This window comes from Notechis scutatus, chromosome 3 (assembly GCF_049901735.1).
Source record: "Notechis scutatus isolate UNSWTSFEM ecotype Mainland chromosome 3, rNotScu1.2, whole genome shotgun sequence".
NCBI classification, from domain to species: domain Eukaryota; kingdom Metazoa; phylum Chordata; class Lepidosauria; order Squamata; family Elapidae; genus Notechis; species Notechis scutatus.
The window spans coordinates 119,740,751-119,765,837 of NC_142011.1; the positions used below are offsets into that span (position 1 = coordinate 119,740,751).

Sequence of the window (25,087 nt, forward strand, 5' to 3'; positions counted from 1 at the left end):
TGGATCTCCCTTTTGGGTTGGTAGTATGCCAGCTAGTCCTGTTTTCAATTTGGTTTAGGGCCACATTCAAAATTTGTTTGCTACGAGGTGTATCAATGGCCTCAAAGAAGAAAATGATCAACACTACAGTAAACATAGCATTAATTCTTTTTAACAACACCTTGAGTTCAAAATGCTGTACTGAGCTTTCAATGTTCACCTAAGATCCAAAGTCTTGGAAAATTGAGCGTGTTAAGACCACCTCCACAACAGAAGCTTGTATGGAATTCTGTGATGCTTCCCTGCTGTAGAATTGTATTGGTGTTGAGATACAGTAGAATAGTAGACAAATCCCAGATTTGTCTGCTTTCTGACATGAGTACAGAAAGTTAGTGTAAATTAAACTATTTTGCAACAGAAACTGCAGTTCCAAACTCCAGATTGGCACTCAAGTGTTATCCATGTGGAATTTTTCAACTGGAAATATTGCTAGTATTAGAACAGCTTGTCGGCATCAAATGGATTTCACGGAGCAAATGAAACTGTTGTTTTTCATCAGTCTTCAATATTCCCACAGAAACCCAAGGATCCCTTAGTCTCATATAATCTAGGCAGAAATTGTTTTTTTTAGATATCACTTCTTTGAGATGTTTCCTGACAAATTAGAGGGAGATTAGGTATTTTTTTTTTTTTTTTGTGAATGGCAACCTTGTTTGGAATGTTTTCCCCAAAGGTAATTTATCTGCCCTTCAAGCTGAGGTTTGGCATTGACTACAAATATATCATTTATCAATGCCTTTGATGAAAATATCAATTGAAACCTGGGTTAAAAATTAAATAATAAATAACCAGGGTGGAATAATAATTGCTATAAAAGCACTTGTTCTTGCATTGATTAGCATTTAAACCAAACAGGCAGCTAATAAAGATCTTTGCCTTCAGTTAATAATCTAGGAAGGTAGGCAACCTGCATTTTGAGGCTTCTAACTATATATGCATTTGGCAGGTAGAAAAACAGGTAAATGTATGCACATAAAGCAGCAAAAAAACAAAGAACAGGCTCTTCCAAAACTGACTGCAGTGTTTGCTGTTTAAATGAAATCCTACATCATAAAAAGAAAGCAAAAAGCCAAAGAACATTAAAATTTCCACCTTAACTTTGTTTTTTACATGTTGCCTGCCAACAAAACTCATAAGAGAGTAATGAAATAATACCAAAACAATGTAAATATACCAGATGTACAGCACAGACATATTAAAAACATATGATATTGGTACTGTTAAAGGCTTGAGAGTGCGACACTGAAACAATATATAGACATATGTCATGAGTCTGTTTTTGGGAAGACTTTTCACAACCTAGTGCTCACTTTTAAGTCACAGTTACAGTGGATACATGCTTACTTAGAGGCAAATACTACAGTATATACTACTTCTTTCTGTTGTCTCAGTGTTTTCAGAAATGCAACATAATTCTCTTAATGGTCGGTCCTTTTAAATATTCAGAAATGGTGGCAATAGTTCCACCAAGTAAATGTAAACCTGTTTTGATCTGACTGAGTCAATTACTTTAAAATCACCAATGCACAGACATTAAATGAATGACATAGATTATTGTGAAAACATAAAGACAATTTATCAAAGCAATAATAAACCATAATCACAGCAATGCAATACAATTAGCAGCCAAGCTAATATCTATCTTTGTGTCCTCAAGTCAATTTTGACTCATGGCAACTACATGGGTGTACACGAGCAACTCCCTGCAGTTTTTTGGCAAGATTTTCGGAAGTGGTTTGCTCTTGCTTTTTTCCTAAGGCTGAGAGAAAGTGACTGCCCAAAGCAGACTAGAATTCCATTTCACAGTTCTAAGTTGGTGCCTGTTACTATGTGCAAAACACATCTTTTGTATATTAAACAAAACCCATTATCTAGTAATTTATTTATCTATATTTATGTCTGTCTGTCTATCTATCTATCATGTATCTACATCTATCTGTTCATCTCATATTTATTTAACAAAGAAAAATAAGAAATAAGCACATAAACTTTTATCTTCGGTTTAATTTTAAAACATCATCCTCTGAACAAGACTTCCACTGGTAAAACACTTATTCAACATAGAAAGAAACAAAAATTATTAAGACCACTTAACAGTTGATAGGAAATTGATATTTTTCCCGTTTTGTAGAATTTATTTTTTTGCAAATTTTAAGACGGCTCTTCAAACTTGACAGCTTTAAGACTTGTGGACTTCAACTCCCAGAATTCCTCCTCCAGTCATGTTTGCTCAGGAATTCTGGGAGTTGAATAGTTGGCTGGCTGAATTCTGGGAGTTTAAAGTTGCCAAGTTTGGGGAGCCCTGATGAAGGCCAACGATAATACTTTTGCCTCACTGAAAAAGTGGGAGTTTCACCCATGGATGATAATCTTTTGCTCTCAGATGGGCACAAGGCTCTCTCTGAGCAGATTCTTTCTTTCACCCTTGGAAAAATCTGCATCATGAAATTCAGACAAGTATAGTGAGCTAAAGAATTATGAAATTCTGGACTCTGAGACCTACTTATTTTCCACTTATTCTCCTTTCCAAGAAAGGAGACAAAGGTTGATGTGGACAGCAAAAAGGAATGCTGGTATTCTTGTGGAAGTTCATGTGTTCCCTTGGTTGATTCTCATTTGGAAATTCTCCTTTAGTTGGATTTTGCCTTGACTAAGGAATTATTGCAAAACCATTGTAATGTTTGTAATGTTAAATGCGACTGGAGAAGTCAGTCTGCTCAGTTGCATGCTTGTATCAGCTAAGACTGCATTGCTCAATCATTTCAGAGAAAAATGTTTCCTCAGAAGAGGCACACCCCAAATTCTGAGGTATGTGAGGCTCAAGGGATCTTTCCCTAGGTTGTGTCCCCCCCCCTCTTTGACACTGGTGAAGTGTGCCTCAATCTGAACTTCAGCAGAGAGAAGCATGTCAGTTCTGGATGCCATAGCCAATCATTATAACCGAGTGAGTGAACATTTCCAACAATGTATTATGTACATTTAGACATTATGAAACCCTTATTCCTTTGGAGAGTAGCTTGTTGCTGTTGAAAATAATGACCTTATTTTATGTTCATAATCCACTTACAGAAACTGCCACTCCGTTAACCCTTATTACATTCTTGGCAGGACTAGACTTCCTGTCTCTGGAACTTCTCTGGAGGTTTTTTTCCTCCTTTGCTGGTACTTTGCTTGTGTGGAGTGACCATTAAAAGTTACAATGGCACTGAAAAAAGTGACTTATGGCCGTTTTCACACTTACGACTGTTGCAGCATCCCCACAGTCATGAGAGGCCAGGCAAGGAGATGCGTGCCTTGATGTGAGTGATATTGAGTTGGCCATGCCCAGCCAATAACATGACCACCAAGGCACATCCACCCAGTCACACGACCACCAAGCCATGCCCACCAACTAAGCCATACCCACAGAACCGGTTGTTAAAAAATTTGAATCCCACCCCTGCCTGTCATAGTTATTGCTATTGTAACAGGTATCGCCTATTCTTTTTTTTTAAAAAAAAAATTATTGGTTTTTAAGACAAACATAGACAAACAAAACAGAAAAACATCAAACCATCTTCCATATATATACATACAGTGTGTCGGTTGGTTTACAAACTGTTTTGTGCTTCCAATTACAGTTACATTGTATATATTCTTATATTTTCAATCAAATATTAAATACATCAATATCATTGTTAATCAATCATTTGACTACACTTTTATTCATTCATGTTTTACGAAATAATCCATATTTTACTTAATTTGTTTAATGACAGTTCATATTATCATCTCAAATCTATCCTACAATCATTTTGTAGATATAAGAAAAGAATACATCTTTATATATTTATTATTTTCTAAGAATCTACACATTTCATTACCATGTTTTATTGTCTAACCATTGATAGAATAGATCCCAAATTTTATAAAATTGTTTATCATCTTGTTCTCTGATTTTAAATGTCAATCTACTCATTTCAGCACATTCCAATATTTTCTTAATGATTTCCTCCTGTGATGGTATTTTCTCATTTTTCCAGTTTTTGGCAAATACAATCCTAGCCGCTGTTAATACATTTACAATCAGGTATTTCAATTCTTTGCTATATATTTCAGGTAAAATTCCCAATAAAAATATCTCTGGTTTCAAGTCTATATGCTTTTTTGTCATTTTTTCCAATCACGTGTGGATTTTAGTCCAATATTTTTTGGCATTCGCACAAGTCCACCACATATGGTAATATGAGCCAGGTATCTGATGACATTTCCAACATTTTTCAGATTTGTTCTTGAACATTCTTGCTATTCTTGTTAGGGAAAAATGCCACCTGTAAAACATCTTATACAAATTTTCTTTATATGCTGTTGACATTGTCATTTTATAATTTTGAGACCACAGTGTTTGCCATTTCTCTAGATCAATCCCATATCCAAAATTCTTCCCCCAAGCAATCATAGTTTCTTTAACTTGTTCTTCTTCTAGTTTAATTTCTAATAAATATCCATACAATTTTTTAATCACCTTTTCATCAGTACCTATCAAAATCTTATCTAAGTCAGTCAGTTTATCATAGAAACCTTCTGTTTTAGAATCCTTGTCATACCTTGAATTTATTTGCACATATAAAAACCAATTCATCTTTATACCTAGTTCCTCTAATTTTTGCATAGATTTAAATTCACCCTTTTCATTCAATATTTCACCATACCTAACTGTTTGTTCATTTTTATATATTATAGGATAAGAAAATGCTTCAATAGTCGATAGCCAGACTGGAATTTTCAAATAACATTGCCTTTTAATCTTCTCCCAGTTTAACCACAGAGACTCCCATATATAATGTCTTCTAAAATACCCCTGTGTTCCTTTATACCATAGAAAAGCATGCCACCCCAACAACAGATCATGTCCTTCTAATGTCAACAATCTAGTATTTCTTAATGTTATCCATTCCTTAGCCCACATCAAATTTGTAGCTTGGTGTATTACCAACTCCCAATTAGGCAAACCGAATCCTTCTCTTATTCTGGCATCTTGCAAAAGTTTTTACTTTATTCTCGCTTTCTTACCTTGCCATATATATTTCAACACAATTTTATTTAAATCTTCAAAATAATCTTTTCCAAGCCTAACTGGAATTGTTTGGAACAAATATAAAATTCTGGGTAGTATATTCATCTTGATTGTTGATCTTCTCCCTATTAATGAAAGTTGTAAATTTTCCCATTTCGCCAAATCTAGCGCTATCTGCTGCTTAAGTTTGATATAATTATTCTCTTTTCGTGTACTACATCTTGCTGTCAAATGTATCCCCGAGTACTTGATCTTATTCATGACCTGAATTTTCAGTACATCTGCCAGTTCTTCCTTTTGTCTTGATAGCATATTCTTTGTCAAGATCTTTGTTTTATCTTTATTTATTTTCAAACCAGCCACCTTTCCATATGTCTCTATCTTTTCTATCAATTTTGATGCTGTTTCTAGTGGGTCTTCTAAAATGAAAACCAGATCATCTGCAAATGCTTGCAACTTAAATTCTTCCTTTTTAATTTTCATCCCTTTTATATCCTTTTCTTCTCTAATCTTTCTATTTAACACTTCCAAGGTTAACACAAACAACAAAGGTGATAGTGGGCACCCTTGTCTTGTTCCTTTTCTTATATCAATAGAGTCTGTCAGTTCTCCCTCTATCATTACCTTTGCCGTTTGGTTATGATATATAGCTTCTATTGCCAAAGCCCATCTGTTCCAGCTGTAATAACATGAATTGCCAATTCACATTATCAAATGCCTTCTGTGCATCTAAAAATATCAAAGCCATTTGTTTTTCAGGGTGTGTCTCGTAGTATTCCAAAGTGTCCAAGATTACTCTCATATTGTCTTTAATTTGTCTCTTTGGCAGAAATCCATTTTGATCAGGATGGATAAAATTGTTATTTTTATAGTATTTTTTAAGTCTTTCTGCCAATATTGAAGCAAAAATTTTATAATCTGCGTTTAGTAAGGAAATAGGTCTATAGTTCTTGATTTGTAATGGATTGGCCTCCTCTTTTGGGACAAGGGTAATATAAGCTTCTGACCATGATTTGGGTATCTTCTTCTTTAACATAACTTCATTCATAACTTCTAGCAATGGAAGGTTCAACAATTCTTGTAGTGTTTTATAAAATTCTGCCGGAAGTCCATCTGGGCCTAGTGCCTTTCCATTGTTTTGCTTCTTAAGTGCTTCAGTTAACTCCATCATCATTATATTGCTTTCTAACATTGTTTCAATCTCTGTAGGTATATGGGGTAACTTAGCATTCTGTAAATACTGTTTAACTCTTTCCTCATCAATATTCTCTTGTGTGTATCGTTTCCCATAATAGTCTCATATAATTTCCTTCTTCTATTTACTACCATAGCAAACTTGGCCTTGGTCATCTATTAATTGCAATATTTTCCTTGATTCTTTCTCCTTTCTCAATTTGTATGCTAACCATCTACCTGGTTTATTTGCATCTTAAAAATAGTTCTGTTTCACACCTCTGCTTTTCTGTGCTAGTTCTTCTTTTTCCATTAGTCCCATTTTATGTTTAATTATATCCATTTTTAACTTAATGTCCTTTTTCTTTGGCATTTTCTGTAGCTCTTTTTCAAGTCCTTTATACTCATCCTCTAATGCCTTAGAGCAGGGGTGGGCAAACTTTTTGGCTCGGGGGCCTCATTGACTTTTAAAATTTGACAGACGGGCCGCCACCTGGTGTCGAAATGCCTGTCATTACAAGTCAAAATCAAATGAATGCAATCATTCAATCATTCACATCAAACCTTAATTCTGTACCAATCTTCGGCGGGCCAGATTAAAAAGACCAACGGGCCGGATGTGGCCCGCGGGCCGTAGTTTGCCCACCCCTGCCTTAGAGGCTAGTCTTTTCATGGTATTTCTTTTCCTTGTATAGTCTATTATCAAGCCTCTGGCATATGCCTTCATTGTATCCCATACGTTCTGCATTGATGTATCTTCTTTTTTGTTTTCTCTAAAGAAGAAAGCCAGTTCTTTCTCCATCCACTGTATGAAGTCTTTTTCCTTTAATATAATATTATTTAACGTCCATCTAGATCTTCTTCTTTGTCCTTTCCATTTAATTGTTATTGGATTGTGATCTGCCCAAGTACTTGTTTCAATATTTATTTCTTGAATATTAGCTAACAATTCTGTTGACATCCATATCACATCTATTCTGGACCATGATAAATGTCTATTTGAATAGAAGAAGTATTGTTTGGTCATAGCATTTCTTTCTCTCCATGTATCTTTTAAATTTATTTCATCTATCATTTAAAAAAAAGATTTAGGGAGAGTCTTTCTGTTTTGCTTTGTTGTTTTCTGTGCTGTATAGTCCAATTTATTATCTACAATTCCATTAATGTCTCCCATCATAACTATATTAGTATAGTCCAGTTTAATTATTTTTATATGTAATTTTTTATAAAATTCTTCTTGATTGTCATTCGGGGCATAGATTGCAATCAGGAGTGTTTTCATATTATTGTCCATTATTTCCACCATTAGTAATCTTCCATCATCATCATCGGTATAGATCAATTTCGCTGGAATAATATCTTTAATGTATAAAACCACTCCTCTTTTCTTGCATTGTGTCAAAGAAGTAAATATTTTCTCTAATTTTGGCTGTATCAGCAATTGTTCATGTTGTTTTTTAATATGTACTTCTTGTAGGCAGATGATATCAAATTTTAATTTCTCTAATTTATGGAAAGTTTTCCTTCTTTTAACAGCTGAGTTAAGTCCATTTATGTTAATTGTAATCAGTTTTTTCTCTTCCATGGTTATATTTTGTAGCTAGGTTTAGCAGCTCTCATAGATCTTGGTTCACATTGTTCTTTGACTTCCACCTTTCCGCCTACTGTACCTTCTTCTTTTTCAGTCGCTATTTGGCAGTCCTCTTGGAATTCAATTAGTGACATTTCTTTTTCTGCCTCCTCCTCTTTCCCTCCTTCTGTGTAAAATAATTCAGCTTTCTCAATTGAGTCAATTCTATGTCTCTGTTCTTGCCATGTGAACATTAAACCTTCTGGAATCAGCCATCTATAATTCACCTCTTTTTTAAGTAAAATTTTAGTCCGAAATCGGTATTCTCTTCTCTTCTCATCTCTCTCACTTTTCTGGGTACTTGTTTCAGGACCACAATCTCCTTGTCTTTATATTTCAATGTTTTCTCTCTTGCCACTTGCAATATTTGCATTTTAATGGCTTTCTTTGTAAATCTGATGTGACCTTCCCTTGGTAAGCTATTTCTCATTGCATATCTTGTGAAGACTCGATAAACCTTGTCTATTCCATCCATCATCTTCTCTTTAGTTATTTCCAAAGCTTCAGCCAAAATTTCTATCATTGTCTCAGCTAGGTTTTGTCCCTTTTCTTCCTCTATGTTTTGGAATCTGAGATAAAATTCTGATCTGTCCATCTCCCATCTCAACATCCCACTTTTATCTTGTTCAACCACAGTTAATCTGCTATCAATATCTCCAATCTTCTTATCTCTTTGTTTATCTTCTTCAATTTTTTGGAATCTCTCATCATACTTCATCATCATTTGTTGAAAGTTTTCCACCTTTTCATCAGTTTTTCCTGTTCTTTGTTCAATGTTCTCTGTTCTCTTTTCAATATTCTCTGTTCTTATTTGTATATTTTGAATTCCTTGCATAATCATCTGCAGCGTAACTTTTTGTCTGTATTGAGCGTTGTCCTCCAGATGGTGAAGAGGAAGAAGTAGAAGTTGAGGAACCAGGGGCTGTTAGTTTCCTACTCATTTTGGACAATTCAAGATCTTCAGGTTCTTCTAGACCTTAATCCACTTGTGAAATAACCAATTGTAATTCAAAGTAAAAATAGTAGAAAAAAGAAGCCAAATAATAACAATAATAATAATAATTTAAAAAAATATTTAGGTTCTTGTATACCTTAATCCAATTGATTGGTTAGATAGCAGTAAAAACTCAAAAATGGAAGAAAAGACCATAAACACACACAAAAAGAAAAAATTGTTAAATCCTGGAAAAGGTGGAAAAATAGAAAATAAAAAACTAAAGAAGAGAAAAGTTCTTCAGGTTCTTCAACACCTTAATCCAATTAAAAAGTCTCAGGTATAAAAGGATGCATAAGAAAAAAAAGAAAGCCAACCAATATGGAAGGTAAAGAGAAAAAAAATACAAAGGAGGGAGAGAGAAAAAAGAAAAAAGACTACTCCTTTAAAAAAGGGGGGGGGGAGGAAATCATTAATACTAAAGCTTTTCCTTTAAAATAAAATGCAAACGTAAAAATTAGGCTTCGAAAACAAAAAGAAAGACAAAAACAAGTTCCAAAAGGCCAAAAATCCAAATAGCTATTACAAAAAGTAAGCTAGTAAGAAGGGGATTTGTTAAAGTAAGAAATAGCCCAGCTTAAAAAAAGTAAAAAGAGTACACTGCACCTTGTTTGGTTATCCAAGGCTTTTGTTAAAATTTATCTCTCTCTTCTCCAGAGTCTTATCACCATTTTTTCCCTATAAACTTCAACACCAGACTTCAACTATTGATAGGAACCCAGAAGAGCACCTGAAAAAATACTCTCCCATGCTCTTTCCTCTATCTTATCAAACAGGCAATGTCCTTGAAAAGAAGTCTCAGTTCTTTCTCAGCTTTGTCTGGTCAAGAAAAAAAAAGAGAATATTTCCAAGCCTCTAGTTGGCAGTGTTACAAAGTTTCTTTTGCTTTCACTTTCCCCCCTCCTTTTCCAAACAAGATATAATAAAAATTAATTAAAAAGGGAAAAAGATATTTAAAAGATGACTAGAAGGGAGTCTCTAGCCTAGAATATTATAAAGTCAAAAAGAAGAGTAAGGATAGGTGGAAGAAAAAAAACCCCAGTCCAGTTTCAAAATATAAAATCGTGTAGAAAATCCAGCAATAAGAATATATATATATATATATATATTACTTTGACTTCCTGTTTAAAATCGCCACTTAATCACTTCTGTCAAAAATTTTACAGATTCTTTCTTTTCCTTAGGGTGTCCTTTCAAATCTTAAAGTAAAGAAAAAATTCTCACCAAACCGGCAAACTCTCTCTTTCCGTTTTCTTTCGTTTTGGAGCTGTCCCAACTTCAGCAGCTTTAATGGCTGCCTCTTTGCCGCTGACAAAAAGAGCTTCTCCTGGATCTACCAGGGACTTTACAGTGTCCCTGGGATCGACAGGATGCGCTCTTTACATTCACCTTCTCTTCGGGATGGTTTAGATCCATTTGGACCGTCCAGGAGCAAATATATCGGCAGCGATCTCAGACCTCCAAGATCGCATGCCGTATCATCGCGACACCAGCTGCACCCTCCAGGTATCGCCTATTCTGTATCTGTGAATTTGGATTTTCTTGCTTTAACTATTTCATCTATTTCATATGTTTTAATAGATTGTAAAAATGTATTAATTTCAGCTGAACATTTAGCAAAGTACTCGATGACATTCTCATTAGCAAGTAAATTAAGTGTGGCGTGGACTGCATGACATCAAAATTGGTACATATTCAAACAGTATTTGAATTCCCATCAAATGGAATAAGGTATCAAGGGAAATACCTTAAACTTTGATTTGAATCATATATTTGTCAACATTTTTAATTAATGACTTAGATGAAGAAATGGAGATAATTATTCTCAAAGTAACAAGGATGTAAAATTGACTTTGGTAACTAATACCCCGCAAGGCAGAAATAAATTCAAAATGATAAGCTCAAAATGAGAAATGGGCTGATAATAACAAAATTAAATACGAGAGAAATGCAGTGTCTTTCCATTAGGAAGGAAAAATCAAATACATAGTTAAATACTTAAGGATGCCTAGCTTGGAATATTTGTGAAAAATATTGGAATAGTAGCTGACTTATGAATTGGCAGGGAGATGACTGCAAAAAAGGGGCATGCAATTTTAAGATAGTTCTACTAGAGTTTTCAAATCACATGAAATATTAATTCTACTTTATTCTTTACTGATCAGACTCACATCAAATATTAGATCCACTTCACCTTGTGAACTGGAATAGCTTCAGAGCTTCAATCCAAAGGATGTCCAAGGGATTAGAAACAACATCCCATGTGAAAGCAACCTTTAAATTCCTAGAAGGTCAAGGCACATTTTCCATCCCTCTGTAGTGCAGCATGCAGAATTATAGCACCATGAAGCTGTGGTGACTCATTGATTAGAATGCGGTATTGCAGACTGACTCTACCCACAGCCTGAAGTTTGATCCTGATCCACTCAAGATTAACTCAGCCTTCCATCCTTCAGAGGTAAGTAAAATAAGGACCCAGATCGTTGGGGGCAATGTGCTGACTCTGTAAAACTACTCTGTGCTATAAAACACTGTGGAGTGGTATATACCAGTGTTGGTGAACCTTTTTGGCACCAAGTGCCGAAACAGGAGAACATGTGCGTGCGCACAGGGGAACATCGGAAACTTGAAGAGCAGCTCCTCAGCATGCATGTGCATGCATGCCAGCCATTTCGTCTTCCGGTTTCTGGCACGTATGCACATGCGAAGACCATGATGCATGTGCACTGGGGAACTGCTCTTCCAGTTCCCAGACCAGCTGGCTGGCGCACATGCACTCACTGGAACCCAGAAGAGCAACGGGCGGCAGCAGGCATGCCCGGAGAGATGGCTCTGTGTATCACTTCTGGTACACATGCATAGGTTCGCCATCACGGGTATATACTGTAAGTCTAAGCGCTATTGCTAGAAGTGATATAAGATACTTGAAAGCAGACTCCTATTGGGAAAAATTACATATTCTTAACAGTAAGAGATGTTTGTTAACAGCATTAATTGTCCACAGAGGGAATGTGTTCAAATCAAGAGTAGGCAGCCATCTGCCACAGATACTTTAATCTGAGTTCCAATGACCCCCTTCAAATTTGAAGTTTAATATGGAGGCATTTTCAACAGCATAACTTCAGCTTTACTTTTTATTGATCTTTGACCCTTCAACAGGGTAAATTACACATTGTCTACCTAACAGATGTATTACCTATCAACAGCAGCTCTGTCAATTCAGCACTTCAACCGTGTCTTCTGAATTTAAGGTTTCATCCAGATGAGTGGAAAACAGGATTCTTATAAGCATCAACAGCATTGGGGTGTGTGAGTGTATGTCAAACAACATTTACTCAATACCTCTTGTGACACTTTCAGGGGTTTGGCTGGAAGTCAGGTTGAAATTGATGTAGAGGACTCAGGCATTCTGACTAAAACAAGTATATTTACAATTAGCCAATGATCTAGCCTTTCAACTTACACCCCTTTATAAAGACGCACTAATATCTTCTTCAAGCTAATTAAATAATCTAAACCAGGCCTGAACACTCTCTGAGGAGTCTGATCTGCGACTCAGTTTCCCAACCGTATGGAAGAAGGCAAGGCTAAAACAAAAAAGATTTAGTCCTTTGTTTTGGATGTTATCCTAAAACTGTCAAATACAATAAATAGTTTGAAACTTTGCTATTTAAACAAGGCTATTTTTCTGTCAAATTTCAGTGGTATAATTTCTGGATGCTGGGAGAGCTTCCATTAGACCTCAAACTTGTCTTCTCCTAATATAAGCTTATGAACATTAAGAATCATAGGTGCTTGATATGCTGTTTGAAACATCTTATTCACATCATAATAGTTCAACAACAGCTGTTAAGTTAATTTACCAAAAAAGTTTTGACAGTATTTTGACAGTAATTATTATGTGCTTTTTTCATTGAAACTGTGTTGAAAGATTGCTGTATTCATCAGAATTGTTGACGTATTAGACAATTGAGTTCTGAGTAATCTATCCTATTATTAGTCTCTTAGCAGAGCTGGAGAAAATAACGTTTTGTTACCTAAAAAAGCTCTGTATTACAAAGATGAAGTGATGGTAGACAAGTACTGCTTCTTTGCTATCAGCACTCCTACATTATTTAAATTATTTTAAACTTGTATATGGAGACATTCACTTCCAATCTTCCCATCAATGTTCCAGCTGGTATCTCAGCTACTTAGCAAGTTCTATCCAGGGGAAAAGGAGCATATTAGAAAAGTTACATCAAATAACTATTTGGGAATTGAGCAATGGTTGCCTAAATATGGGTTCCCACACTGCACTGACCCATAATTTATTATGATTATTATTTGTTGATCCACACTAAGTCAAAGCCAAAAAAAACTCCTACCATGTTATGGATGAGTATTAAATTAGTCCAAGAGTTGGTATGGTAAGAGTTCACTGAGGGTTTCATTTTTTACCCAGGGATATCACAGCTGGGATGACCTGACTAAGATTAGCTGCTGTTTGGTTCCTCAGAACTCCTCTTTCTAAGGCCATGCAATAATAAAAAGGTAACAATGCTCTCATATTAAAGAAAAAGTTATTTGGTGCCATCAAGTGGTCACTTAATATATTTCTATAGGGTTGATAATTATTTTATAGATTAAGCTGAACTCCAAAGAATAGAATGAGAACATTCAGGGCAAGTTCAGAATGTGAAAACTTGTTCTAGTTTTGATTTGTGATCTACATTCCCCAAAAAGGTTTTGTTTTTTTAAAAAAATCAGTACTTACTTAAGAAAAAGGCTTTAGTGGTGGAGGTTTGATCATTCATTAGCTTTTGTTTTTACTGTATTAAATTTAACTTTTTGTTTATCCTGCATTTTTTCTTTTATAAACAAAGTAGGGAACATACATAATATAACTTCCTTCTCCTATTTTCCTAACTATCATGTGAGATAGGTTGGGCTAAGAGAGAGGAAATGGCCCAAAGCAGAGGTGGTATTTAGCAGGTTCAGACCAGTTCTGGAGAACCGGTAGCGGAAAATTTGAGTAGTTTGGAGAACCAGCAAATACCACCTCAGACTGGAGATTTTACAGTATCCTTCCCTGCCATGTCCACCAAGGCACACCCACAGAACCGGTAGTAAAAAAATGTGAATGCCATCACTGGCCCAAAGTCACTTAAATGGCTTTCATGACTAAGCTGTGATAGAAATCCCAGGGTCCTGGTTTGAGTTTATTGGAGTTTTCAGAATGGTGCAAAACAGTTTGCCAAGACTTTAAAGACTTCGTAGTTTTTTCAAAGCTGTACACTGATTTTTACACAACGTAGTATCATTCCCCACAAAATTAGTCACATTATGCTAAAAATCAAACACTATAGACATTACAAGACTTTTTAAGTTTTATTTTATTATATAGGTTCTTAAATTATTTTTAGATCCTAATATATCCACTATTTCTGTTGTATATGTATTTAACAGTTCTATTATATAGTTCATTATGGCTTATGTAATGAACTGATTTTTTATTTTTTATTTTAGCTGAGTCTATGGGAGCTAGGATGAAAAGGCCAGTATTTTCCAAAGAAGTCTTCTTTCATTTAAAAATGAAACTGTAGACATGACAAACACACACCATGCATTTCTCTGCAACTGAAGATTAAAATCACTTAAAAGATCCAATGTAAATGATTTGTATTATTTTAAAAGAAAATAGCCTTAAAATAGTTGTACGTGAGATGTTAACCTCCAGGCTTAAGAAACACAATGGGATGGATGGACTAAAGTATTTTATGTTCAACTTGTAGTGATGGACAACTCATCATTTCAAAGTTCATTCTTGCAACTTGCAAAACTCACATATTGCTGATAGCAAGCATGATTGTATCATTTTCACTTTGAATGCTTTATTTTGAATGTTCTGTTCTGTAGGTTATTAAGTACTACTGACCCATGATCCACTGGGTCATCATTTCAGAAATATTTCTTTATCTAGAGGGAGAAACAGAAGGAGCCTGGGTGGGCAAAAAAAGCAGTCAAGTGGGAGCAACTTCCAATTTCTTTCCTTGTAGGATGCTGGTAGAGAGCATCATAAACTCTCTCTCCCTCCCTCCCTCCCTTCCCCTCCCTAGTGCAGGTCAGGAATTATACATGGGGGTGCACAAAAGATGCTGTGTGGGTCAGGAAGGTACACAGATCAGGCATGATATTCCCTCTGAAAAAAAATCGGGCCGGCCAAGAGACCCCCCACCGCGCACCAAGAAATCGCTGCCCAGCTCCCTTTTCTGCCGCTCAGCGGCCTCCACGCACTGCCTGCCCGCCCGGGCTCCGCTCGCACCGCCCGGGCTCCACTCAGGTATCCGGCTGGGGCTGTCAGGAGTTGCTACCGCTGGCGCAGCTCGCGCGGCTCCAGTCCCGCGTTGCCTTGGGAAGGGAAGGCAAAACCAGGAGCCGCTGCTGCCGTTGCAAAGCGCCGCCGCGGCTCTTCCTTTTGCCTTTCCCTTCCTGAGGCAGCGCGGGACTGGAGCCACGCAGAGCCGCGCCAGTGGTAGCAACTCCTGACTCGGGCCTCCGAGGGGAGGGGAAGGAGGAGAAGAAGGGGGAAGGGAGGGCGATTCCCAAAAAATCGAATTCGATTTTAATCGGAAGAATATCATGTCTGTCAGATGTACCCAAAAGATGTCATGCAGGTTGTGAAGGGCATGCAGGTGAGTGATGTGGGTCAGGAAGAGCATAAGAGATGCTGTGCAGGTTGGGAAAGCATGCAGAAGGTAGTGTAGATCAAGAAGGGTACATGGAGGATATGGGGAGATGTTGCATGGATAGGGTAGGACATGTAGGGGGGGTGCTGGGTCAAGAAGGGTGTGTGGAGGTCACAGGGAGGTGGGATGCCATGTGGGTCAGGTAGAGTGCATTGGTGGGCAGCACAGTTCACAAAGAGTGCATGAGGGTTGCAGGGCTACTTGAGAGGTGCCATGACTTAGAAAAAGCACATGTGGGATGCAGCTTGGAAACAGTACCTAGGAATGTTTGGGAGTGTGAAAGAGGTGCCAATGCAGGTCCAAGATGGTGTGTGGGGACAACCTGGGTCCATGGATCAGGTAAGGTATGTAGAGGTGGTGAGAGCATGGGTTGGGAAGGGTAAATGGAAGTGCCTAAAGAAGTGTTGCACGGTTCAGTGTGGCCCAAGAAAAGCACATTATGTCCCTTCCTTTCTTCTCTCCCTCTCTTCCTTCCTATTCCTCCTTTCCTCTTCCCTTCCCTTTCCAGCAGGCAAATAAGTGGCTGCTGCAGGGCGGGGAGGTTATAAGGGATTGTGAGAATGGCTGGGAAACAGTCACAGGAGCAGAGCAGAAGCCCAGTAGCACAGCAGCACTGAAGCAGCCACAACTTTCCCAAATTTTATTCCCTCAGGAGTCATGGGTTCCAGATTTTGGACACATTCTGTAAGTCAATCCATTTGAGATATCTTGGTTCAAAAATTGTTGCCCTATGATGCAGAGTTTCGCCCAGGTAAAGGTCACGACAAGAGTTTTAGCAGTACATAAATTGTAGATTCCATCTGAAGGAGGAGTGCACCATTGAGAAGAACCAAGCTTTATTGCAACTAATAAATAGGAACCCAAAACAACAGGAAAGCAAAAGATTTTTTTAATTTAATTAGTTGAGGGCTACAAAACAGGAAATCCTAGCGATCTGGCCAGTTTTGGAGACACTAGGCAGGTCCTTGTCACTATATCTGCAATGAGTTCTGTTGCGATGCCCTTCTCAGGGCTGCCCATCGAGTGTACTGTGAGCTGGTGGGGAGGCTTCTATTCTTTGGGATTGCAGGGACCGCTTTGTATGGAGCAAGGGGGCAGTCGGTTTAGGTCTGATGGGATTAGACAAGGAGATGAACTGGGTTTGATCCTAGTCATGTCTAAAAGACAAGAGGGGAAAAAAGATGCCATCTCCATTTTGCTTGTTAAGATTTATTTTCTCAACTACAGGTCTTACTAAGTGTGTGACTAAAAGAGAAGAATGTGTTGTATGTGGAAAAGTCTTTTGCACCTAGACTCAAAATTGTAGGATTAGTACAGAACTCAGCAGCCAGCTTAGTTTTCTGAGAAAACTCAAGAGTGACTCACGATTCCCAAATTATTTCTGTGAAATATGAAGTGCTATACTTTTCAAGTTCTATAGGGCTTGGATCCGGATTACCTAAGAGACTTTACATAATTCCTCCCCCCACCCCCAATTTCTTCTTGAGATAATCTGAGGGTGAACTTTCTCTGCAAGCCCACCAGCTCTGAAATGCACTCCCTTCTGAGTTGAGAGGACTGAGTTTCTGCCAATTTTTGAATGCTTTAAAAACGCTCACTTTAAGCAGACGTTTAATTACTTCAGCAATTTCAGTTTGTTGTTGGAATGGTCAACTGCCAAAAGAAACTGTGCCTGGAATAACAAAATTAAAGAACAGAAAAACCAGGAAGATTAAAGACAAGTCCATTAATATTAAAAGAGGCGAGTGTGGCGGCAGGGTCAGGTTCATCCGCCCTTCCCGAGGGGGAAAGGAACAGCGTCTCTTTGGCCTGCGCTGGCTAAACGTAGTTTGTTAAGTGAACTGGGTTAAAAACAGAGCTTTCCTCTTGTTTCCAAATCTCAGGTTTTGTCACCCACTACAACAGAGGGAAATTAGGTGATATATTAGGCGGTGACTGGGAAGAAAGGCAATAGGAGGAGGATAAGGAGTGACAATGAGAAAACAAATGCCATGCCAGTAATCTTCAGCTGATTCAAATATAGGTAGGCAGCATACTTTGGGGGAAAGGACCTCAGACCCTCACCCACTAACACCATTTCCATGTAAACATAAACTGTGCCACCAGGTGGTTTGTGCCTTTTAGATCAAGAATGCTCTATCCTGTGAAATACATAGGCAGCGCAAATTTAGAGAGCATGTGTCTCCAATGGCTAAGTCTTTGTAATGAATATTAAGAGAATACACATCTTTAAACATCTTAACTTTTGACAAGAAAATCTTTAATGTGATTTTTCTCTGCTATGACACAACCCATGCTTGCAAAATAAGATGCCATGTTTATGAAGTATTCTAAAAGGAAAATTATAGGAAATTATTTGCTTTAGGAATTTAGAAGCATTGCTGAATTAGTGGCAACAATTCTCACTTGAAAATGTATCCGGAGTGTTACTCATTTTAACTAGAGACATGGGATTAGAATAGTAGAAAGCTGACTTGTAGGAAACCAGATGTTTTTAGGTGCAGCTACTTTTTTGCAGGGAAATCGTGTTTATCCAAGGAATACTATAAACCTCAAAAGTGCAGGTCATTGTCTGCAAATAGAAGAAAGACAAAAACAAAGTATTACATATCACATTTCATAACTGGCAATATTATAACAATATAATAAGGTATAAGGTAAATCTGACCTTATAGAGCACCTGAATGTATGACTAGTCTAAATCAACCTGAGAATTGGAACATAAACCTATATAGGGTGTCATGCCCCCATTGGAATCTGAATGTGCGGAGGATGATGAGCCGGAGCTGATGGAGATGGAAGGGGGTGGCTTTGTTGGCTTCCGCAAAATGTGCAGAGGAGCAGGTCAAGGCAGCCCAGGGACCCTGAGGATTGGGATGGCCTGTTAGCAGGGAAGAATGGTGGAGGATGACCGAGAGAGGGCAAGTGGTAGACATGAGGAGCAACGGAGCTCAGGCGATGAGCAAGGACTACCCCCTCCTGATCCCTGAGCCCGGAGGGTGGGGAGGAAAGGGGAACAGCACAAGCCAACCAAATGACTCGGGAGGAGAGCACCCTGCCCCTCTTCACAAGGCACACATAGGGACTGAGATTTAAGGAGACGCTGTGGGGAGTGACGTTTGTTGGGGAAAAAATGGCTGAATTGGTGGAGTTTGGTGTGCCAGTACAGACATTTGGAGTTTGTAGGGCTGCTTGCTTCTTCCTGACTTCGTGGACTCAGTACCTTGTTCCCTACTTGTGGATTCATTGTTTCTTCCTTGTTTCATGGACTCATTTCCCTGTTCTCTTGCTTTGCTGGACTGGGTGCAGCCAGAGGCTGCTCTGGGTATGTGTGTGCACACACCATCATAACTTTCAGCACCATCATAACTTTCAACAGTCAATGAATAAGCAACTGCCAACAAGAACTATCTTGCATGGACCAGGGGTGTCAAACTTGCCACCCACGGGCCGGATGTGTCCCGTGCTGGCCCCACCCCTGCCCGGTTTAGTGAAGGGGAAAAAAGTCTCATACGTCACTGGACGCCGCTTGTGATGATGCAAGTTTGACACTCCTGGTATAGACATATCATGGCATCTTGGTATCTTTTCCAAGGCCTTCATGGCTGCTCTACCAAGGGCTAATCTGCAGTGTATTTCTTGACCACTTATTCTTTTATTGTTGGGAAAAAAAAGGCAGAAGCTATCTACCCCTTCAATATCTTCAATTGTCAACTGGAAAGACAAATTCTTAAAGCTATTTAAACTACTCACATCCTCAAAACCTCCCTTAGTTGCAACTGCCTTACTTTAGTAAAGAGGAAATAATGCTGCAGCTCCTCTACTGCTGAATAAGATCTTGTGGCTATTTAAGGAAGGAAAGGGTTTTTCTTAGTGCTTTATTTAGCTGTAACCTTCTGAGTAACTAGGCAGCTAATTCAGGCAGTTTTGGCATGGCAATGTTTCTCCCTAACAAAAACACTGAACACTTTGTACCCTGAACAGAAACCCTGAATACAGAGATAGAGTTGCCTTTTGCTGTATCTGACTGTTGCCGAAAAAGTCTGGTTTGTCTGAGCAATCACCCAGTATTTGCAATCCTCCATAACTGTTTTTTTAAGATGGGATGGAAGGAGGATACAAGATGACCGTGTGATCTGAAAAACGTTGGTCTGGTGCAAAGAGTTTCCTTGTGACTCTGGTTAAGTGGGCATTACAATCTCACTGAAATCTACTGTGCAGGTTAGTAATGATCAACATAAGCACCACATATTTGAATGAATTACATAATAATTAGGGTAAATATGTAGAATAACTCTTGCTTCCTTTATTAAACTCTTGGAAAACAATCCCTCTTCTGCTCTTGAGGATTACCATATCTGAGTCCCCCCCCCCAACACACCTTTGCCCCCATCTAATGGTGATCAGGATTTCTGCAAGCCAGATACAATATTCCTAGTAAACATGAAGGCATTTTTCTTTAACAGACTTCATATTAAAAACAAACACTTTACATACTTTGGAAATGTGTCAGGTTTGGGCCCCAATCTCCCAGTTTTACTGAAGCTAAAACAAACTCGTCTGTTGGGAAACTCCCAGGCAGGCAAGGAGGAGGGATCAAGCAGGGAAGGAGTTAATCTTGAATCCAGAAAGAGGCTCCAAGTTCCATGAGACTTTTTCTGTTAGTTTCCAAGGGAGGATGAGCAGCCAGGGTGCAAGGAACCAGATCCACACATGAAAGTTGACTACAATCTTGTACTCTTCTGTACAAGAATTTCCCAGGACTGCTCACCCTTCCTGGAGAACAGATAACGTTCCATGGACCTTGTGGGGCACGTGTGCGTGACTGCACAATGACCCAAACTCCTTGCTTGATCCTTCCTCCTTGCCTGGCTGGGAATTTCCAAATGTCACCTTACATATTTTATCCTAATATTTTTGGGAGTTATGCAGCTCTTGTTTTAGTAAAGGTTTTGTAACAGTAGTTCTTGTGATATTATCCATGCCCAAGCAGTGAACCGAGTAGCTATGCAAAGCAATCACCACATTAGATTTTATAGTGAAGTTACAGAACCCAGAATCGCATTATGCAGACTGCCAAGAGCTTTGTTTTTGGCATCCCCGCTTGTGGAGCAAAGTAGGTTGGTTATCAGAGCAAAACTGTTGATAAGAACAAAAAAACCTGGAGCCATACAGAAATGGATTGAACTCACACCTCAATGATATATTCAAGTATTGCCATGCCCATGTCTTCTTTTTATGTGGAGCAGGACTTCTATTCATTGGAAAATTAACAACAAAGAAGATAGTAATATACTGGGACATTACTTTCGGCTCTCAGTATTATGTGGTCGGGCCTTCTTTTCAAAACTGTAAAAGGGGAAGGGAAAACAAGCTACTTTGTTTTCCTTCCTCCGGTTTAACATATTATTTCTCATATATCACCCCACTTCATATCCAAGATTGAACGGGGATCAATCATGTCTAATTCTGCTTAGTCCTTAGAACATTATCCTTTTTCTGCCACTTACCTGTGCCAGTTTAGGTGTGTCATGAAATGCACAATTTTCAAGGTCAGATATTCCCTTACGACAAACTGTACGTCCAATCTTAACAGTTAAGTAATACTTCACTCCGCTGACAAGCTGCATGATATAAAAAGTTGGAATATGCAACATTAGGGCACTTACCCAATACATGTCTGAAAATATTTAGCGTTCTAACTGCCCAAGATTATAAAGCATATTAAGTGATAGGCCTTACTACAAGAATGTCAACGAGTACACCCATTGCCACCTACGGAAACAAGTATGAGATAAGGGACCCTTTCCTTTCAGATAAGGGTGTTTTCTTTGGGGGGAGGGGGGGTCAAAGGACCCACACCTGGAGAATCTAAAGGAAGCACCACAATATGGTGGTATTGCTATACTTTTCTACATGCTCATCACCTAATCTGTGCTGAAACTGATGGACTGTTGGAAGTTAATTCAAGACAGCAGGTGCAGTAAGCTTAGGAATTGGGCAGCTCTGTCCTCAAACACAAAGCCATCATTCTCCACCTCTAATATTTGTCACTTGAAACTGCTCAACCCTCTTAATGGTAGAACCAGTTCTGAGTGTAATTGATGACAGTTTCATCTCTACTGATCTAACTGCTCAAACAGTACAAAGGTGAAATAGCCTTTAAATATAGTGAACTACTGTTCACAAGGATAAATGCAAAAAAATGCCTGGGAATCTTGATGGACCTACAAAAGAGTGAGAGTTTGAAACAGATGAAGTTCTCCCAAAAGCCTCTTTGATGCTGGAGTGCATCTGATAACAGACATGCCACATTAGAAAACGTGAACGAAAGCATTTTGGATGCTGCGTCCATCAGGTATAAAGCTGGTGGTACTACATTAGATAGATATTTTGCTAGATTGCATGGCTCAACCACTGCTGCAAGCAGCAATTCTTTCATTTCACATGGTAGGCAAGTAAGGGAGAAGAGTATGTTACTGATAGCAAAATTATATAGGAAAGGTGTGTGGGAAGCAAATAAAGAACTGAAGTATCAGCAGGCCAAGCAACAGAATGTGCTAGTTTTGATGAAGAAAGTGTATGAAACACACATAATGTTCTGAGAATTGAATATATATCATACTCCCCAAAGTTAAAAGTACAAGAGCATTTATAACTCTTACTTACAAGTTTTTCTTTCCAGTTTAAATTTTTCAAAAGAACTACCAACTGGATTATGCCCAGGGACTGCAAACATATCTAATCTCTGGGCTGGGAATTGCAAAAGTGATGGAACAAAAAGGGAGGCACTGTTTGACCCAATTAAAGCAAGGACATTCTAGTCAACAACAGCCCACATTCTCACTGTCTTGCCTGCCAGAAGAATGTTCCCTTCTCCCAATTACTGTAACAAACCTGAGTTTGTCCTGGTCATATCTGCAATTAACTCTCCATCCGCTTCTATATCTACCAGAGGGATGATGATCTGAACTCTGTTGGGGTTAAAATGCTAAATTGCACAAGGAGCCGGGGGTGGGTGGGGAAGGATTACAACCCCCCTTAAAAAGTGAGGATGCCCCTCTCATTAACGGAGTACAGGGATCAATCTCTAATTTCACGGGCCGCGGCCGGAAAACCTATTCCTGTAAATTAGCCCGCCTGGCGCTGCCACCCCAGAGTCGCGCTTTCACCTATTATTCGCTCACCTGTTTTTGGGCTTCGACCACTTCGGAGACGCGGCTAGCATACATATCATTGCTGCCTCTGTTGTATTCGTTCATGGCGAACTGAAGGGCCGCCTGGACGCCCGGTTCCTCCGGGGAAGCATTCTCCCGTCCCCCGAGGAGCCTGGTCCCGAGCGCCTGCTTGCAGATACAACTGAGCAAGAGTACGCTGCACACCAAAAGGCCCCGCAACAAAGCCATCTTTCCTCCGCAAGCGGCGACCCGTATCTGCAGCACGCCGGCCTACGTTTTTGTTTTCCATAGGAGCCCCTCCCCTAGACGGGAAGGAGGTGGAGTCTCATCCCCAGCCAATCGGTGCTCTTTCCTCTGGAAGGCACCGCCTCTCAGCTCAGCTTTTGTTTTTTTGTTTTTCCAAAGTATGAAGCTGTAGGAGTAACTTCCCTATCAGGAGAAACACAGTGACTCATTTCATCTTGTGATATTTCCAGCTTTCTGTCCTCTTAATCATTATTTGCAGTTTCAAAACTGCTTTTTTTTTTGGTCTCCCGATAAACTATGAAACCAAAGGTTCTGACCGACGGACCTCTTAAATGCTCCCTTGGGAGTTGCCTTTGCCCTCCCTCCCTCCCTTCCTCCAATCTTTAGAAGAGCAATAAAGAGAAGTGAGGATTGGCAAGAGTCTCTTTCCGAGGGAAGGAGAGACAACGTAGCCGGATCCATCCAATAATCAGATGGTAAACTCTCTTTTTAACGATCCTGTAATCCCTGCGTAGGAAGTTAGCACCCAACCCTCTCCTAGACAAATGAAATATCCTGGGAAATATTAAAAAGGCAGAATATTACCCCTAAAAAGAGTAGAAACAGAGGCAGAAACTCAGCCTCCCCCACCTTTGCTAATGGGCCATTAAGGCCTAGGCCAGAATATTCTACATAACAAATGCCTCTACCCATCTCACCTGTATCAGCCAACACTCAGGTGAAGCCATGTGGTCCAGACAAAGCCTACAACTTAACTTAGTTAACTAATTACTAAGTTAACTTACTTACTTAGTTAACTTACCTACTTAGTTAAGACCCCCGCCCCTGGGAGTCTGACAGCCAATGGGATACATTTCTTACACAGGAACAGGAAACACTAAGGTGGGGCCCAACAGAGGGTATATAACTGAGGATCTCACAGCATTTTGGCCCTTCTTTTCCTTCATCTTGAAGCATGTGATTGTCCTTTTCACTTTGGAGCTCCAACCATGTGGTCCTGCCCACCATTAAACCATCTTCCCAAACAGCCTCCAGGTTTCCAGTGTCTTTTTCCCCACTTGGAACGGAACCCAGAAGGATAATTCTTCCAACACCTGCAAAGAAGTAAAACCCTCAAACACAGATGCATCCAGGCTCACATGCGAATAGTCGTTACATTTTTTTTCCTTGCCTGAACCAGATCTCAAAATAATAGAATGATGTTGATGATGTTATCCATTCATTGGTGTCCGACTTTTCGCAAGTCTATGGGCTGGGTGTCTCCACGTCTTCTGATCTTCCATAAATAATAGAATACAGCAGTTTAAGTGCTACAGCCTTTCTACAAGGACAAATAATTTACAGTGAATGGCTAGAGGAGCTGTAAATAAGTGATTAATTTGTTAACATTGAATTAATTAAAAGATATTCAGAAGAATATCTAAAAGATACGAGGAAAAGCAGCAAAATACCACCAGATGTTGTCACCCCATACCAAGCTTCCACATGCTAGATTGGAGGGTTGCTCTTTATGATTCAGCCCATACTTTTGCAGGCTTAATTGCCAGATAGATTTGGTAACAAATTCTGCCACAAAATTTGAAAAGCTGCTGCCCTCAGTTGCATAAGAAGAGAATTAAATGGATCAGTAGTAATTAAATGGATTCAACATAAAGCAGCTTTTTATGTCTCCTTGGTTATTTATGAAGCTTTCTCCACTACCCAGATTCAGAGAAATTTGAGGGCAGTCTCATTTTTTTTCCAGTCTCACAGTTACAGGGCATAACCATTGTGGTCTTAGCTTCCTTACTGTGTGAATTGGCTCAGTGAGCCATTTCTCCTTATTTTACTTTAATTCTGTATTTTTTTAAATAAAAACAATAGTTTTGAGGAAGCTCACTGTTTGTTCCAAGATCTGTTCTGATGTGGGGATTTTTTTTACTACAGGTGTTTGCAAAATGTGCAAAAACACGCTGTTTCCTATGTAAATTAACACTAACACATTAATGAACAAAGTTTTTTTTTTTAAAAAAGAATCATTTTTATAAATTGAGTTCAATAAAG

At 38.7% G+C, this 25,087-nt stretch overlaps 1 protein-coding gene and 1 long non-coding RNA gene across 2 annotated transcripts in view; one reads left to right on the forward strand and one right to left on the reverse strand.

Annotated features, from left to right (window-relative positions):
- Window positions 1-25,087, forward strand: part of LOC113415236 (uncharacterized) — a 54,784-nt gene that overhangs the window by 26,774 nt on the left and 2,923 nt on the right. Inside the window, exon 3 of the long non-coding RNA XR_003371284.2 lies at window positions 19,721-19,841. This is a non-coding gene — a long non-coding RNA (uncharacterized LOC113415236). The remainder of the gene's footprint in view (window positions 1-19,720; window positions 19,842-25,087) is intronic.
- On the reverse strand, window positions 17,859-23,413 carry LOC113415235 (cystatin-2). Its single transcript, XM_026672531.2, has 3 exons — window positions 22,808-23,413; window positions 21,131-21,244; window positions 17,859-18,192 (listed from the first exon to the last, which is right to left on the reverse strand). Exons 1-3 carry the CDS (start codon window positions 23,024-23,026, stop codon window positions 18,115-18,117), a joined length of 411 nt encoding a protein of 136 aa, XP_026528316.1. The 5' UTR covers window positions 23,027-23,413; the 3' UTR covers window positions 17,859-18,114.

Coding starts and splice junctions, on each gene's coding strand:
- LOC113415235 (XM_026672531.2), bottom strand. CDS start 23,026: ATGGCTTTGTTGCGGGGCCTTTTGGTGTGCAGCGTACTCTTGCTCAGT. Junction 21,245..22,807: donor TGGTCGAAGCCCAAAAACAG/GTGAGCGAATAA, acceptor TATATCATGCAG/CTTGTCAGCGGAGTGAAGTA. Junction 18,193..21,130: donor ACACACCTAAACTGGCACAG/GTAAGTGGCAGA, acceptor TTCTATTTGCAG/ACAATGACCTGCACTTTTGA.